This window comes from Sarcophilus harrisii, chromosome 4, assembly GCF_902635505.1.
Source record: "Sarcophilus harrisii chromosome 4, mSarHar1.11, whole genome shotgun sequence".
NCBI lineage: Eukaryota > Metazoa > Chordata > Mammalia > Dasyuromorphia > Dasyuridae > Sarcophilus > Sarcophilus harrisii.
In genome coordinates, this window is record NC_045429.1 from 324707313 (window position 1) to 324723013 (window position 15701).

The window sequence follows — 15701 nt, forward strand, 5'->3', positions numbered from 1 at the left end:
ACATATATACACCAAGGTCCTGCTCTCATACAATTTATTATCTAGAAAAAACTTTTCCTGATCACAATGCAATCACTTCCTCCTCCTAAGTTCCAATGAGCATCTGTTTCAATCATTTGGTATTGGTCATTTACTGCTTTCTTAAATGAGCAATGAAAAGAAATAGAAGGAAATAATAGGATAAGAAAGACGAGATCTTTTCTGGAAAATTACAAATATCAAGGGAATGTTTCATGAAAAAATGGTCATGATAAAAGACAAAATGTAAGAATTTAACAAAAGTAGAAGAAATTAAGAAAAAGTGGCAAGAATAGACAAAAGAACTACACAGGAAAGATTTGAGCATCACTGATAACTCTAGTGGTGCAGTTACCTATTTAGAGTCATACATCTTGAAGAATGAAGTTAAATCAACCTTAGGAAAGATTGCTAACAATAAGGCTAATGGAAGTAATAATAGAATTTCATTTGAGCTATTTAAAATCCTAAAAGATGACTCTGTTAAAGTACCAGCAAATTTGGAGAACTCAACAGTGCCACTAGATTGAAATAGATCCATTTACATCCAAATCCTAAAGAAGAACAATGCTAAAGAATGTCCAAATTACCAAACTATACTCATTTCACATGCCAGCAAAATTAAGATTTTGTAAGCCAGGTTTCAGCAATATGTGAACCAAGAATTATCAGAAATGCCATTGGTTTTTGAAGAAGCAGAAGAACTAGAGACCAAATTGCCATACTGGATTATAGAAAAAGCAAAGTAATTCCAGAAAAAAAATCTGTTATGTTTCACTGATTATAGTAAAGACATTGGATAGATTTCAACAAATTGTGACAAGTCCTCAAAGAAATGGAGTACCCTATCATCTTACAGGTCAAGAAGCAAGTTAGAATCAAATATGAAGCAATTGATTGGTTCAAGATTGGAAAAGGAGTATGACAAGGCTGTGAATTGTCCCCCTATTTATTTAACTTTTATATAGAGTATATCATATAAAATGCCAGCTGGACAGATCAAAAGCCAGAATTAACGTTACCAAGAGAAATATCAACAATCTCAGATATGCCTATTATACCACTCTGAGGGCAGAGAGTAAAGAAGCCTCTTGATGAGGGTGAAGGAGGAGAACATAAAAGCTGGATTATTGGTTAACATTTTTTAAAAAACTAAAATTATGGCATTTGGTCCCATTATTTCCTGTCAAAAAGAGGGAGAAAAAAATTGAAGCATGATATATTTTATATTTCTGGGCTCAAAGATTACTATAGATGGTGACTGAAGCCATGAAATTAAAAGACACTTGCTCCTTGGAAGGAAAGTTATGGCAAAGCTGAAAAGCACTTTTAAAAATAGAGACATCATCTTGCTAACAAAGGTATGTATAATCAAAACTATAGCTTTTCTATGATCGGTGTATGACTGTGAAAGTTGGACTTTAAGGAACAAAATCTATTCTTTTAAATTGCAGTGCTGGAGCAGACTTTTGAGACTTTCTTGAATAGGAAAGAAATAAAATCAATCAATACTTAAAGAAATTAATCCTGAAAAAATAACTCTGATTATTCATTGGCATTCTGAATATTGATTCAAACATTGAAGCTTAAATACTTTGGCCACATAAGGAGAAGAAAGAATTCACTGGAAAAGATCCTTACGTTCAGAAAGACTGAAAACAAAATTTGAGGGGAATGGCAGAGGATGAGATGGATAGAGAGTGTCATGGAAACAAGAAACATGATTTTAGGAGATACTGGAAAACAGAAGAGTCTAGTGGGTTCTGGTCCCTGGAGTTATTAAGAGACATGAACAACTTAACATCAATTTACAGATTCATATCATTAAATAACTTCAGTGTGCATGTGTGTGTGTGGGAGAGAGAGAGAGAGAGAGAGAGAGAGAGAGAGAGAGAGAGAGAAATGATGGATTCAAGATGCAGAATGATGTAGATTTCAGGACACAAGCAATGAAGGAATTTGTTTTGCTTAATTAAACATATATGTTACAAGGACTTTATTTTTTTTCTTTCCTAATGAAGAGGAGGGAAAGGGTGAGTGGGGAATGGAGATATGGAAAGGGAGGATAAAGAAGAGAATGAGAGAGGAAGGAAGGGAATGAGTGGGAATAGGAAGGGAAAGAAAAAAGAAGGTTATTGAAGCACTTTTTAAAAAACAATGCAAAAAGAATGTGAAATGATCAACTATGAAAGACTGGGTTCTTCTCAGTGGTTCAGTAATCCAAAGCGACCCTAATAAACTTTGAACAGAAAATGCCATTTGCATCCAGAAAAAGAACTATAGAGACTGAATATAAATCAACACCTACTATGTTCACTTCTTTTTACTGTTTTTTTTTAATATCTCATATGATTTTCCCTTTTGCTCTGATTTTTCTCTCCCAACATTAAAGCAATGTATACTAAAAATAAATAAATTTAAAAACAGAATAAAATAAAAAATAATGCAAATGACAAATATAAAAATATGCTTAGGAATATTTTATATGTTTAACCTAGATCAGATAGTTTGCTGTCTTGGAGAGTGGGTAGAGGGAAAGAGGAAGAAAAATTTGGACATAGGGTTGTTGAAAACCATATTTGCATATATTTGGGAAAATAAAATACTATTAAAAATGCAGAAAAAGAAGAGAATCCTGGAAGAAGCATAAAAAAGCACAACAGTTTTGAAAGCTAGAGGTTTAATTTATTATATACTTTAAAAGTAAAGCAAGCTATACGTAAAAAAGATATGTAATTTCAAGTACAACTCTTTTTTTCTGTTGGTGTTTTTTAACATTAAGATAAAAAAAGTCATCAAGAAAGGCTAATTAAAATTACCTATGCCCTTCTGGCAGATGAAACCATGTGTCTCCTCTAGGCAGTTCCTATCATCCCAGCGGCCAGTGAAGTGGGCAGAGGAGCTGTGGCCAATGACAACACAGTTGGTCTGGAAATAGGGAAGAAGGAAGGTCAGAGTGCTCAAAGGGCACACTACCCTGCTGATCCTCAGCTGCATTGCCAGATTGCCCTTTTAGGTCCACTCCACCTCCTTTCACACACCCCAAAGTCAATGCTTTCCAAAAGGCTGCAATCAGAGCTGAAGGTAGAGGAGGAGCTGGGTCATGAGGAAGAGAATGGGAGAGGAGAAAGGGAATCTAAGATACGAATGTGTGTTTGGCAGGGAGTGGAGTGCTTCTTACTGGTTTTTCTCCACTAGCAGAGTCGCTATGCCCTGATGGCTCCCCAGGTGCCCAGTTCCCATACAGCATAGGTTCTTGCCCCACCCACTGGAACTCTTTCTGCGTAGCATGGAGGCCAATCCAGAGGTCGAAAGTCACATTGAGTAGTTTGGCTGTGATGAAGGCTGCAGACATAGAGAGCAAAGGCAGTGAATAGTGGGGATGGGCATGGAGTGGGGATCAGGAGGCAGTCACAAGCGATTCCCTCTCAGTCATCACCAGCCTTCCCCTTGCAACCTTTAGAGTCCCCTATTGGAGACCCTTCTCTAGGAGATCCTTGCCACTTTCTCTCTTCCATTATGAACAACTAAGGCCTCCTCCCCCCCCCCCATACCCATATCCTTTCTACATGGGGCTGTTGATATAGCTATGAAGCCCAAAGATTATATTATACAAAAAGAAAAACATGAGGGATGGTATCAGGAACAATGACAGTGGTGGTACCCAAGGTATAGGAGATGGTGCAGTAGGATGGAATAAATGGGCACATGAGAAAAAATATTGCAAATCACTAATAATTAGAGAAATGCAAATTAAAGCAATTCTGAGGTTCTACTTCATACTTAGCAGATTAGCAAAGCTCACAAAAATGACAAATGTTGGAGAGGCTGTGGAAAAAAACAGGCACTGTTTGATAGAGATGTAAATAGGTCTGAAAAGCAGTTTAAAATTTTATACTCTTTGACCCAGAATACAAAAGTGTTTTTTTTAATGAAGGAAAATACCTGTAAGTTTAAAATTATGTATAGTCACTTTTTTGTAGTGGCAAAAGCTAAAAACTAAAGGGTATTCAGCAGTTAAGGAATGGCTGAACAAAATATTATATGCAAATCTAACGAAATATTATTTTGCAAGGGGATATGCTATAAGACTTGCATGAACTGATGCATACTAAAGTAAACAGGAGTAGTAGAACAATTTATACCAACAAATTATAAAAATGAACACCTCTGAAAGATGTAAGAATTCTGAACAATTCTATGAGCAACCACAATTCCAAAGAATCAATGATAACGAACCCAGTCCACTAATAGACAAAGAGACAATAGACTCAATATGCAAAACCAGACATCCATTTTTGGACAGGGTCATTGTGGAAATTTGCTTTGTTTGATTGTGAATGTTTTCTATAAAAGTTTTGGTTTTCTTTTTTTTTTTTTTTTTTTCTTTTTCAATATAAGGGGGAAGGTGGAAAGGAATGAAAACAAATGCTTGTTAATTGAAAAAATATTTTTTTTTATTTTAAAAAACAGTGGGATGGGCAGATGTATCTGACCAATCTTTACCTTGTTCCAGGGGGTTAGCAATAGTGGCCAGCTGGGCTCCCTGTTGTTCACACATATGCTGGGCCTCTGACCACTTCACTCGTTCTGCTGGGTCATGGCCTTGGATTCGGAAACACTTGGGACAGAATGATCAAGGCTTAGACTGCTGCTCCAAGTCCCAACATAAAAGTCTGATCTACAAATTTATTTACCCCAGCCCACCCACAATGGCTCAGTTTTTACTTTTATTTGTTATAGCTAGAAAGAAAGATTATCTCCGATAAGGAGTGAAACACTTGGAAATTAGGACACGGATTTCTTCTACCCACCACTGGAAGACTGTGAACATAAACACACATACACCAGACACACATAGACACTCATGCACTCCTGCATATTTTCATACTCTGGCTTTTTTTAATAAGACTAAAGATTTATTTGAAGCTCACAATAACTTCTTGAAATCCTTTATAAGTGGCCCTTATGAGTCGAGTCAACTAACATTTATTAAATTCCTGATATGTGCTAAGTACTCAAGATGAAAAGCAAAAAACAAGCCTTACTGTTAAGAAGCTCCCAATCTAATGGGGAAGGCAATATGCAAACTATGTATAAACAAGTTATATATTTTGGATAATTTAGAAATAACCCCAGAGGGAAAGCACTAAGTTTTAAGGAAGGCCGGGATTGGCTTCTTGAAGAAAGCAAGAGTAGAACTGAGAATTCAAGGAAGCTAAGAGGTGGAGAGGAAGAGGAAACTATTTTATTGAAAATGTCTAGAACTGGAGATACAGTATCTTTACTCTTTACACAAACAGGAAGGGGTAAAAAAGTAGATAACTAACTAGGTATGTGTATGCCTCTTTTTTCCACAACAAATGTGTTCCTAGAAAAACTGTGTCTAAATTCAGTGGGTTATAGCATAGAGAGCTGGAAGGAAGACCCTGAAGATCAAATACAATCCCTACATTTTTTCATGCAAGAAAACTGAGGTCAAAAGAAGGAATATGGCTTTTGTGGAACAGCTTGCCCAGAGGGATAAATGATGCAAAGAGAAGGGGAAAGAAATAAATATTTATATAATATTTACTATAGGTTAGGCACTGTGCTGTCTTTACAAATATTATTTTAAGGAGCAACTAAGTAATACAGTGGATACTGAGTCAAGAGTCAAGAGTACCTGTATTCAAATCTCACCTCAGAAACCTAACACTTACTAGCAAATTACTTAACCCTAATTGCTTTGCAAAAGACAAAATAAAATAAACTAATACTATTTTAAGACATATGTTATAGTATAAAGTACAACTCAAAGGTCTCTGGAGTATAGAGATCTAGATTTGAATTTCGCCTCAGATACTGACTAGTTATATGAACTCAGATCAATCTCTTAATTTCTCCTAAGCTGTTTCCTTATCTATAATGTAACAATAATATTAATAATATTCCATTCGCTTCCACATGTGGAAATTGTTGACAAACCTTAAACCATCCTAGAAATGGGATTTATTATTTATTGTTATACTCTTTTCCAAGGTAAGAGACAAGAATTTGAATGTAGATCCTCAGACTTCTACAACACATTTTTTAATATCCAATTTTATCATCACTTTTGAAAAAATGCATCTTTATCTCAGATGAGTCTTCAGAGGGTGACCCTGTGATTTAATTTCTTCCATCCAATTACCCAGTTCTGTCAAATAGTGAATGAGGGTGGGTCAGAGGGTTTGGTACTGATTGTAAGAAAGGAGTCAAAGTGTGGGAGACATAGAAACTCCATGATTCATTTCTGGTCACTCTGCTTCTGTGGCACTGCTGTCTCTGGCTATCTTTCTTTTTCTCAAATGAAAACCTCATTCTACTTTACACTTTATAATTTTTTTAAGGAAAAAATGTCACTAATGAAACTGATCCAGTTCACTAGAAGTGAAATGGAGAGTGGTTTTAAAAAGCACATAAAATCAGTGCCTATAGGAACCTTGGACCCTGCTTCTGGCTGTACCTCTGACCTTGATAAGTAATCAAACCTTCACCTCCTTTCCTGTCCACCAGTCCCAAACCATGACATCACATGTATACCCTTCAATTCCTTACTTTACCCAACTTCCCTTTCTGTATTGTCTTCCCCTGTTAGAATGTAAACTCTTAGAGAACAAGCACTATCTTGCTTGTTTGTATTTGTCTCTCCACTTAGTGCTTAGTAGAGTGCCTAGAACATAGTAAAAAGTTAATAAATGCTTTTTTCTGTCTAGTAGCAAAATGAGGAGGCTGAAGCATATGTTCTTCATGTCCCTTCCAGCTCTAAAATTCTGCTGTATGAAGCTTAGATGGTATGCCCTGATGCTCAAGGATAAATAAGGTGTTACTCCTCTGGGATATCTTGAAGGGAGACACCTATATTCAGGACAAACAGCTAAGTGGTAAAGGAGAATACATAAGGAGACAGATATAATATTGTCACTAGACACTTCCATTTCCTCTCCCATTGGTCACTGCTCTGTTCATCTCGTTCCTCCTCACCCACTCACCAACCCTCCACATAACCCCCCCAAGCTTCCTTCCTACCTTGTTGATGAACTGGCTCCAGCCAGTAGGACAACCACCAGGCAGGAGAGAGATTGGCGGGTCTAGTGGAGATTTCCCACTGGTGATATTACTTCGTTTACAGATGTATGGCAAGGCTGTCAGACACCTCTGGTCTCCCCAGTCCTCTGTGAAGAGGGCAGGGGGAGTCACCTTCAGGATGAGATAGTAACTAAACTAATAACTAAATTAGTAATGCAAAATTCATCAGCATCCTCCCCAGAGTGAGATGAGGATTGTAACTGGGGATCTAGTCTCCTGTGTTCTATTCTGAGCTTTACTGCTAAGTTGTTCTGTTGCAGATTCCTCTTCTCTATGTCCCTGAAACTAAAGGGAATTCCCTAGAGTTTCTGGAACCAAATGGTTGGCTGCCTCTTTCCTGCTCACTCCCTAAGTTCTTGCCCTTCTTATTCCTCCCTCCAGCTTCAGCATCCCCACCCCTTCAGCTCTCACCTCGACTGGCTGTTACATAGACACATTTCTTGTCCTTGCCAATCGGCCGTGGTTTTCCAGGTGCCCAGGAGATGAAATTTATGATAGATTTGTCTGTCCATCTGAAACAGCACCAGAAGGTCAAAGATGCCTCAGAGAGAAACACATTCCTCTTCCCAGGGAGAAGGAGAACAAGAGGCATTATCCTACATGATATCAAGGGGGGACAAGATGACGGGGAGAAGGACCAATGCCAGGAATGAGGAGGGATTGATTAGTAATTCTAGAGTCTACATCAATTTTCTTTATGTATGTTTCTAGGCAGGGTAGACTGGTCTCTTTGGGCCTTTATTTCTCCAACTGGAAAAGAAGGCTAATACTGCCATAGAAGTGAATAGAAAGGCCATCCAAGGGAGCCAAGAGGACATCTGCACAACTCCATCATTCCTTCCTCAAGCTCCTCAAGATGTTAACTGGATGATTCACTTGACCTCATTTTCCCTGGAAGCAAGATATAACTATAGGAAGCATGCTGCTTTGGAATAAGAGGCCCAGGATTCAAAGCATTATCTGTGTGATCTTAATAAATTTAGTTTTCAATTTTGGGGCCTCAGTTTCCACATCTATAAAATAAGGGGGTTATACTAAGTGATTTGTAAGTTTGTTTCTAGCTCTAAATGTATGATAATGTGGTATTAGTCTGTGAGTCCTTAGATAACAGGTACCAGAACATTTGAGAGTCACATACCTCACAAGTCAATACACAACAAGCCTTGGACACCCTTTTTTGTTGTTGTTCAGTCATGTCTGACTCTTCATGACCCCATGTGGGGTGTTCTTGGCAAACATACTGGAGTGGTTTACCATTTCCTTCTTCAACTCATTTTACAGATGAGGAAACTGAGGCAAACACAGCTAGTAAGTGTCTGAGACCAGATTTAAATTCAGGTCTTCCTGACTCCAGGTCCAGAACTCCGTGCCACCTAGCTGCCCCTTGGACACCCGTACACCAGGGCAATTGCACACATCAATCACCTCTGGGGTCAGCACTCCCACCTGAATCGCCCGTCATTCTCAGAAGTGTGCAGGCCAATCCACCAATGCTGCTCCTGCCCTCGGGTGAACTGAACAAGGCAAAGGGCAGTAAATCAGGGCAGGGAGGAAGAGAAGGAAGGGAGCAAGTTGGGATATTTCCCCCAGATCTATCTTCCTAACTCTCCTTAGCCCAGAATAATAACAGAATAATGAGACGTGTCTATAGCGCTTTAAGTTTTATAAATCCCTTTCCTCCCAGTAATCTTAGAGGCTAAGGAAGAGAATTATCCTGGCCTCCACTTTGTCCACATGTCACCCCCTCTCCCAGGGACAATGTCATCAAGGCTAGGGAGGACCAAAGGCTGAAGGGCCTATGGGTCTCACTGCAAGTCCTTCTGGTTTACGGAGGCCTTGAAGGAAGCTGGCTGGCTATTCTCTGCTCAGTCAGTGAACATGAAGTAGCCAAAGCAGCCTATCTGTCTAGAGGGCCACCTGGTTTCCCGCAGATGTCTCTTCCAAGGACCCTGCAAACCAAAAGGATCTGTCACTTCCTGGCACAACCCCCACACCTTAAATGAGGAAACTGAGCCTCAGAGAGGTAAAGGGCTCTGTCCAAAATCAGACAACCAGCAGGTCTAGGGGCTGAGGCTTTCGTCTGTAAGACCAGGGATTTTCCACGACCCCAGTCACCAAATAAAAAGAAAGCCTTCTCTCTGGCCACGTGGAGATCCTCCTCCCTCCTTCCCGTCTCGAGGCTTGATGGCCACCTTCTGCAGGCTGTGTCCCAGAAAGTCCAACTCTGCTTGGCTATGCACCGACACCAACTCAGCCTGGAACCATGTGCAAATACGCTGGGCCTGCCCCCACGTAGAGTGATGATCAAAGAATTTGTAATCAGCCTCCTGGAAGCGAATCCACTCTTTCCATCCTGCAAGGAAGTACTGGATGTGTGGAGGGTGAGCACTAAGAAAGGCAGGGAAGCAGGGTGGGCAGGGCAATGAAGGGTGGGCACAGCAGGGTACAAATCCCACACAAGGGATCTGCTTAGGCTTGCCCTACAGGGCAAGGGTGTGGAAATAGGGCGTGTAGGTACTGAGCCATTCTGTGGATTATTTCAAGGTGAGACAAAGATGTGTATATGAAAATCTATGTTTTCAACGTCTCAAGCAATGTCTTTGGCATAAGAAAAGGGACCTCCAGTTTCCCTGGGAACAGGGTTGAAGAAAAGGAGATGGAGAGATAGAGGAAGGGTACAGATCAGAAGGCTGGATGGAAGTGGATTATGGGAGCTATGCCCTACACCACCCAGTATCCTACATTAGCCTTCTTGCTTCCATCACTTGTCCCAAAACTTGGTTCCTTGCTCCATCTTCCCAGTCACCTCCAATCCCTCTCCCACCCTTGTTCTATACTTAGGTTGATGGTGAGGGGGTGAGTCTACCTTGTGGGTTGACATCAGGCTCCTTTATGTTGACTCCTGTTGAGACAGAGAAGGGGAGGCTGTAGAGAGCAGCAGGAGAGAAACCTTCATCAGACAAGCCCCAGATCCCCAAGCCATCCTTCCAGTGCCCTTCCCAATGGTAACCTTTGGGGAGCTTGCAGATCCAGTCCAGGTGGGTCTCACACTGCATGGCCACCCACTGCAGGGAGGCCAGGTCGAGCACCGCACAGCTCCGGATGTCATCATCATCGTGGCGACTACGGTCAAAATTGTGATAGGAGTACTGGGGAAAGCGATGGGAGGAAAAGTTTGATAGGGTTGTCCCAGGGGACCGGTCTCGGTCTGTCTCCCTCCTTCCCTCTCTGCTGACACAGTTCTTCGGGTGAGCAGTACTTTAAGATGAAGAACACCTGCTCCTAGTCTTGATTAACTAAATGTTCTCCCAATGAATCTCCCCATTCTCCCAGTGAAGCACAGATTTAGAGGCAGAAAGGACCTTAGAGGTGACAGGGCTGGAGATAATCCAGAGCAGGAAACAAGGATGGTTAAAAGGCCTTGCATCAATGTCATTTAAGAATCATTTGAAGGAACTGGAGGGTGGTTAGCCTGGTGAAGGGAAGGGGACAGGGAGGACAAGAGAAGAGCTGTGTGTAACTATTTGAAAGACTCTTGGAAAAGAAGGATAAAACTTGCAAAATCAGAAGCAAGAGGTGAAAGCTGCAAAGAGAATTTACACATAATATCAAGTAAATTTTCCTAATCATATATTTGCCATGCTCCCTTTGCCCCCTGCCCTACACACACACACACACACACACACACCACCACCACCACCACCACCACCACCACCACTATCACCAGATAAATTTAAGTGCCTCCATGAATACAAGCACCGAGCTTTGCAATGGGGGACATTCTCTGCCCTCAAAGAGCAAAGGGAAATAACATGTACATACATAAATGTCCATATGTATATATATATAAAGACATATACTATATAAATATATATATATATGTTATTATATAAATAAAATATTTAAAAATTTTATAAATTATTTTAAAATATATAAGTAAAAATAAAATATTTTACATAAAATTAAAATATCACCTAACACATTATCTGTAATGTGCAAATATATAAAACATATACCACATAAATATGACATTTTGTATATAATATATAAATGTATTACATAGAATATATATGAACCTGTGTCATTTTTATAACAGAAATCTGTAAGATATATAATATGGAATATATAAAATTATATAAATGCCAAATATTTATGTAATTACCAATACACATATATATAGATAGACTTCCATAACCAATTGTCTTCTTCATTTTCTTCAGGTAGCCTTGGATCTTATCAATGCTTCCTTACTCTTCCCCTCACCCTGCCCCCAGCAGCATGCTCACCTATTCCCTTTACTTCAATTGTTCTCATCTCTCTAGCCCTGTTCACTTCTTTTTCCCCTCCCTCACTCACCCCTAGGCCATCACTCCAGCGCCAGCTGCGCTCGGCTCGGGGGTCTCGTCGGTTCAGACCAATCCAAAACCAGTGTTGCTCCTGGATCTCAGGCTCTGACTCACTGCCCACACAGATATCCCCCCAACCCAGGTAAAATATGATGTTAGAGGGCAAGAGGGTGAAGGATCCCAGGATACCCCCTTCCCTCTGACTTAGGACTTGGGAGAGAAAGGACAGACCTACAAGAGGATCTCATTCATCTTCATTTCCCCCTATCCCCTGCTCACCTTTGCAATACTCTCTTTACCTCCAACACTCCACATATTCCCTTCTCATCAGACTCCCTAACTATCATTGGGGGGGACTATTTCTAGTTAAAAAGAAAAGTTTATATTTGATCTCACAGGAAATAACAGGAAACCACTGGCACTTCCTGAGTCAAGAAGGAACATGGTGAGATCTGGGCTTTTGGAATAGCAGTTGAGCCATCTAAAAATGGACTGGGCGACTTTGGGAGGTAAAGAGCCTCCAGGGCCTCTTCTTGCATGAACATGCATGGAACCAAGCCCCCATGGTCGCATATTCACAAAGCCTCTGCTCTCGGCCCCGGGTTCAATACCCAAAGATTTTGTTGAGCATGTTGGATACAAAGTGTTCTTCCTCATAGCTGGCCAGGCTGAGCAATTGGGCTCCCAACTCCCGGCACGCACTTTGGGCCAAGGGCCAACTCTTCTTGTCTTGTAGTCGGTCCGAGCTGAATACCTTGTTGGGGAGACAGAAGGTGTATATGGAGGTGACAGGAGGAGAAAGCCCAGTGGACCTCTTCTCACCGCCTCCAGTAGCTCCAAATCTCCCACTGGACTCCCTTCTCCCTCCTCCCTCCTTCACAGCCTGGCTCCCAGGATAAAATAACTGTCTTGTATCCCAACTGAAGTCCAGTACTGGACACTGAAGGCTTACTCAGGAGTGAGGATTGTGGTCATTCTCTTCAGGGGAAAGGGCTATAACAAAGAGCAGAATCGGATGCCTAGACTGATCCCTGAAGCCATGAGAATGCTTCCAATCCATGGAGGACCAGCGGGGAGATTTAGGTCAATGTCCTGATATTGCCATTTGATTTTGAAAGTCCCTTCCTGACCAGAGCCCCACTTTTCTCCTTTTGAGAGGCAGTGCAGTGTAGTGGATAGATCTGGAGCCTGATTCAAATGCTGTCTCTCACTTGCTGCCTTTATGATTCTAGGAAATTCACTTAATTTCTCTCAGTATTCTAGGGCCTAGAGCTCTAAAAAAATGTCTAAAAACTAAATTGCTGGAGATCATAAATTGCATAGAATGGGCGAACCTACATTAGTAGAGAGCATTTCCTAACCTGAGAGTTCTCTGTACCAGTTTGGTCTGTGATTTTCCTTCTAACTTTTCTATAATTCTATGTCATTCTTATTTCTAGATCAAGGGATTGAGCAAAGTAACCATGTATTAGACTGGTGATGACCTCCCTAATTACTTTCTTATATAACCACTTTTCTATTTCCTGTGGCCCATGGACCTCTCTAAAACTTAGTTTCTTTATGTATAAAAAGGAGATAATGATAACACTTCTTTCACAGAGTTTTTTGTAAAACTCCTTTTCCAACCTCTAGGCATTTTCACTGGCCATTTGCCATACCTGGAAATCTCTCCTTCCTTAACTATATCTCCTGACCTCCCTGGTTCCCTTCAAGTCCCAGCTAAAGTCCTATAAGAAATTCTCCCCAATCCCCTTTAATATTAGTGCCTTCCTTTAACTGATTATCTCTTATTATTCCTGTATATAACTTATTTGTACTTATCTCCTCCATAGTGAATTCCTTGAGAAAAGGGACTGGTTTCTTTAGGCTTTCTTTGTATCCCCATCACTTAGCACAGTCCCCGGCACATAGTAGGTACTTAATAAATTCTTGTTGATTGGTTGTTGGCACATAGTAGGTACTTAATAAATGTTTGTTGACTAGTTGTTGGCATACAGTAGGTACTTAATAAATGTTTGTTGATTGACTTTTTGGTGTATAAAAAGAGTTTTGAAAATCTCATACAATATAAATGTCAATCATTATTTATTACTTATTAGGGAAGAAGGAAATGCTCATAGATCTTGCTAAAGAACAGGTATTTCAGCTTGCTAAGAGAACACAGCATCTCCTATTGGTCCTCCTATGTCCCACTGACTGAAGAGTGTATCAGTTGGTCACTGAACATCATGGGGGGACAGTAGGCTATGAGAGTTGTAAAATTGCTCATTTGGGCCAGCTTGTCTTGGCTCAAGCCCAGCCCCAGTTCTTCCTTAGACTTCCAGCTACTGAGTAAGAGTTGAGTATTTCTCTGACCTCCCTCCAGAGTAACGGTTGCTAGAATCTGAGTACATGGCGGTGAGAGCATTTGTTTGCTTGGGTGAGCCTGAGCCTGGACCTCAAGTCCCTGGCGGCTTCTTCTATTTTGTGTTTCTTTCTCTCCACTCAGGTAACTCAACAAACATCTAAAGAAATAGATGTTTCCAGCCCCAGTGGTAACCTCATAGTTTGAGAGGTCAGGAGTTTGCAAGTCTGTTGGCAGCTCAGAATTAGCTGCTTCCTGGAACTATAACATTTCCCAGGAGAGAAAACAACCACAGGTGACATCATCCTGAACTTGGGACTGAATGGCCATGTCATTCAGAGCTGAATGTGAAATATCTGTTCAGAAGTTCCACAAAGGTGCCTTTTTCTCCCCGGAAAATATAATGAGGATGATTGTTTTAATGTTTTAAGCACTGATAAATGTATGTTTATAAATCCTGTGTGGCTCAAGTACTTCATTTATGGTAAGGGAAATAAATATCTGTCCCCTACCTGATGTCACCTTTGTGCATTGAGTACATTTTTCTAGAAGGAGCAACTTGTGCTATCCATTTCCAAAGGAAGAATTGATAAAGTCTGAATGCAGATTAAATTATACTTTTTAATTTTTTCATTATTTTTCTTGTTTTTGTTTTTATCTTTGTTTTCTTTCACAACCATGACTAATATGGAAATATGTTTTGTATGTCTGCATATGTATAACTGTTTGCCTATGTCAGATTGTTTGCCTTCTAATACACAGAAAAGGGAAAGATGGAAGAAGAGAATTTGCAACTCAAAAAATTTTTAAATTCTTGTTAAAATTGGTTTTGCTTGTAATTGGAAATAAATTAAAATATTAAGAAATAGAAGGGGGAACTTGTCCATCTTTTTTAGGAGAGATCCTGGACATAAGTCATACATAAGTTCTGTTTTAAAGATTTGCCCTGTAATTTGAAGAAGGGAAAGGGGAGATTGAGGAGGGAAGAGAGGGGCATGCCCAGTGTGAGTCTTAAGAGTATGATCATCTCTGTCTTTTGGGGGTCAGGCTCCCCCAGGACTGAGTTTGGTCCCTGTGACTCCAAGACAGATGAAAGCTAAAGCAAAGACACAAGAGGACCAATTAGAACTTGCTGTCATCCCAATAAAGGGAAACATCTGGCTTGATAAGAGCATGCTCATCTCCAGAGAGCACATGTTCCATGAGATAACCATCACTACGTTATTAATAACATCAAAGAAATATTGTACTGGACCATCCTCATTTTTAATTTTCCATCTTTTGTGATCTGATGTCCTGAACTGCTAAATTTGGTCCCTTCTTGGGTCCCAACTTTGCAAAAGTCACATTTCTGCCAAAGATCTGACCAATGCAGACCAGATTCATGTAATATCAGAGCTGGAAGGGACCTCAGAAGAGAGTGGGCAAATTTTGCTCCAATCCTGGGACACTGGTCCCCTCACCAACCCTTTCTCAACTTCGCCTACCTTATAGCAGTGTCGGAGCTTGAGGTCAGAGGCCCAGCCCTGGGGGCAGAAGCCAGTCAGGCCTGGTGTGGGGTCAGGGCCAGGCAGCTCTGGGGTCACTGGGGTACCCAGGTTCTGGCGGCAGATGTAGCGAGCTCGAAATGTGCTACAGTTCTTCACCTCCCACAGGCCCATGGCACTGCCGGTAGCCAAGGCCACACACCCACCTCGACTATAGCCTGAAAGGGGGAGGAGAGAAAATGCAGGTATCTTATGGAGTTGCCCCTTCTTCCCTTTCTCTCAGCTAATCAGCAGATCCCCGAGTTCCCTGGATCTTCCAGGGCTGGAAGATGAGCAAGCCTCTCTTGTAGAGGTGTCCACCTGGAATGGGGAAGGGGAGAGGGCTGGCTATTTGCT

The 15701-nt window shown here is 40.8% G+C and overlaps 2 protein-coding genes across 4 annotated transcripts in view; one reads left to right on the top strand and one right to left on the bottom strand.

Annotated features, from left to right (window-relative positions):
• MARCHF10 (membrane associated ring-CH-type finger 10) overlaps positions 1–15701 on the top strand; it is a 214170-nt gene that overhangs the window by 196082 nt on the left and 2387 nt on the right. The window contains exon 11 of one of the 3 annotated variants that reach the window (XM_031965916.1): positions 13963–14405. The exons of 1 other annotated variant lie outside the window; for it this stretch is intronic. In XM_031965916.1, the coding sequence (XP_031821776.1) occupies positions 13963–14025 (63 nt within the window). In that variant the 3' untranslated portion in view covers positions 14026–14405. Of the gene's footprint in view, positions 1–7839; positions 8227–13962; positions 14406–15701 lie in introns of those variants that run through there. One more of the 3 variants, XM_031965921.1, reaches the window with a different exon arrangement.
• MRC2 (mannose receptor C type 2) overlaps positions 1–15701 on the bottom strand; it is a 94130-nt gene that overhangs the window by 5786 nt on the left and 72643 nt on the right. The window contains exons 12-23 of the mRNA XM_031965911.1: positions 15306–15523; positions 12086–12228; positions 11485–11587; positions 10139–10277; positions 9995–10030; positions 9321–9481; positions 8575–8642; positions 7540–7640; positions 7069–7214; positions 4525–4639; positions 3200–3363; positions 2838–2946 (exon numbers count right to left, since the gene is read on the bottom strand). Of these exons, the coding sequence (XP_031821771.1) occupies positions 2838–2946; positions 3200–3363; positions 4525–4639; positions 7069–7214; positions 7540–7640; positions 8575–8642; positions 9321–9481; positions 9995–10030; positions 10139–10277; positions 11485–11587; positions 12086–12228; positions 15306–15523 (1503 nt within the window). The remainder of the gene's footprint in view (positions 1–2837; positions 2947–3199; positions 3364–4524; positions 4640–7068; positions 7215–7539; positions 7641–8574; positions 8643–9320; positions 9482–9994; positions 10031–10138; positions 10278–11484; positions 11588–12085; positions 12229–15305; positions 15524–15701) is intronic.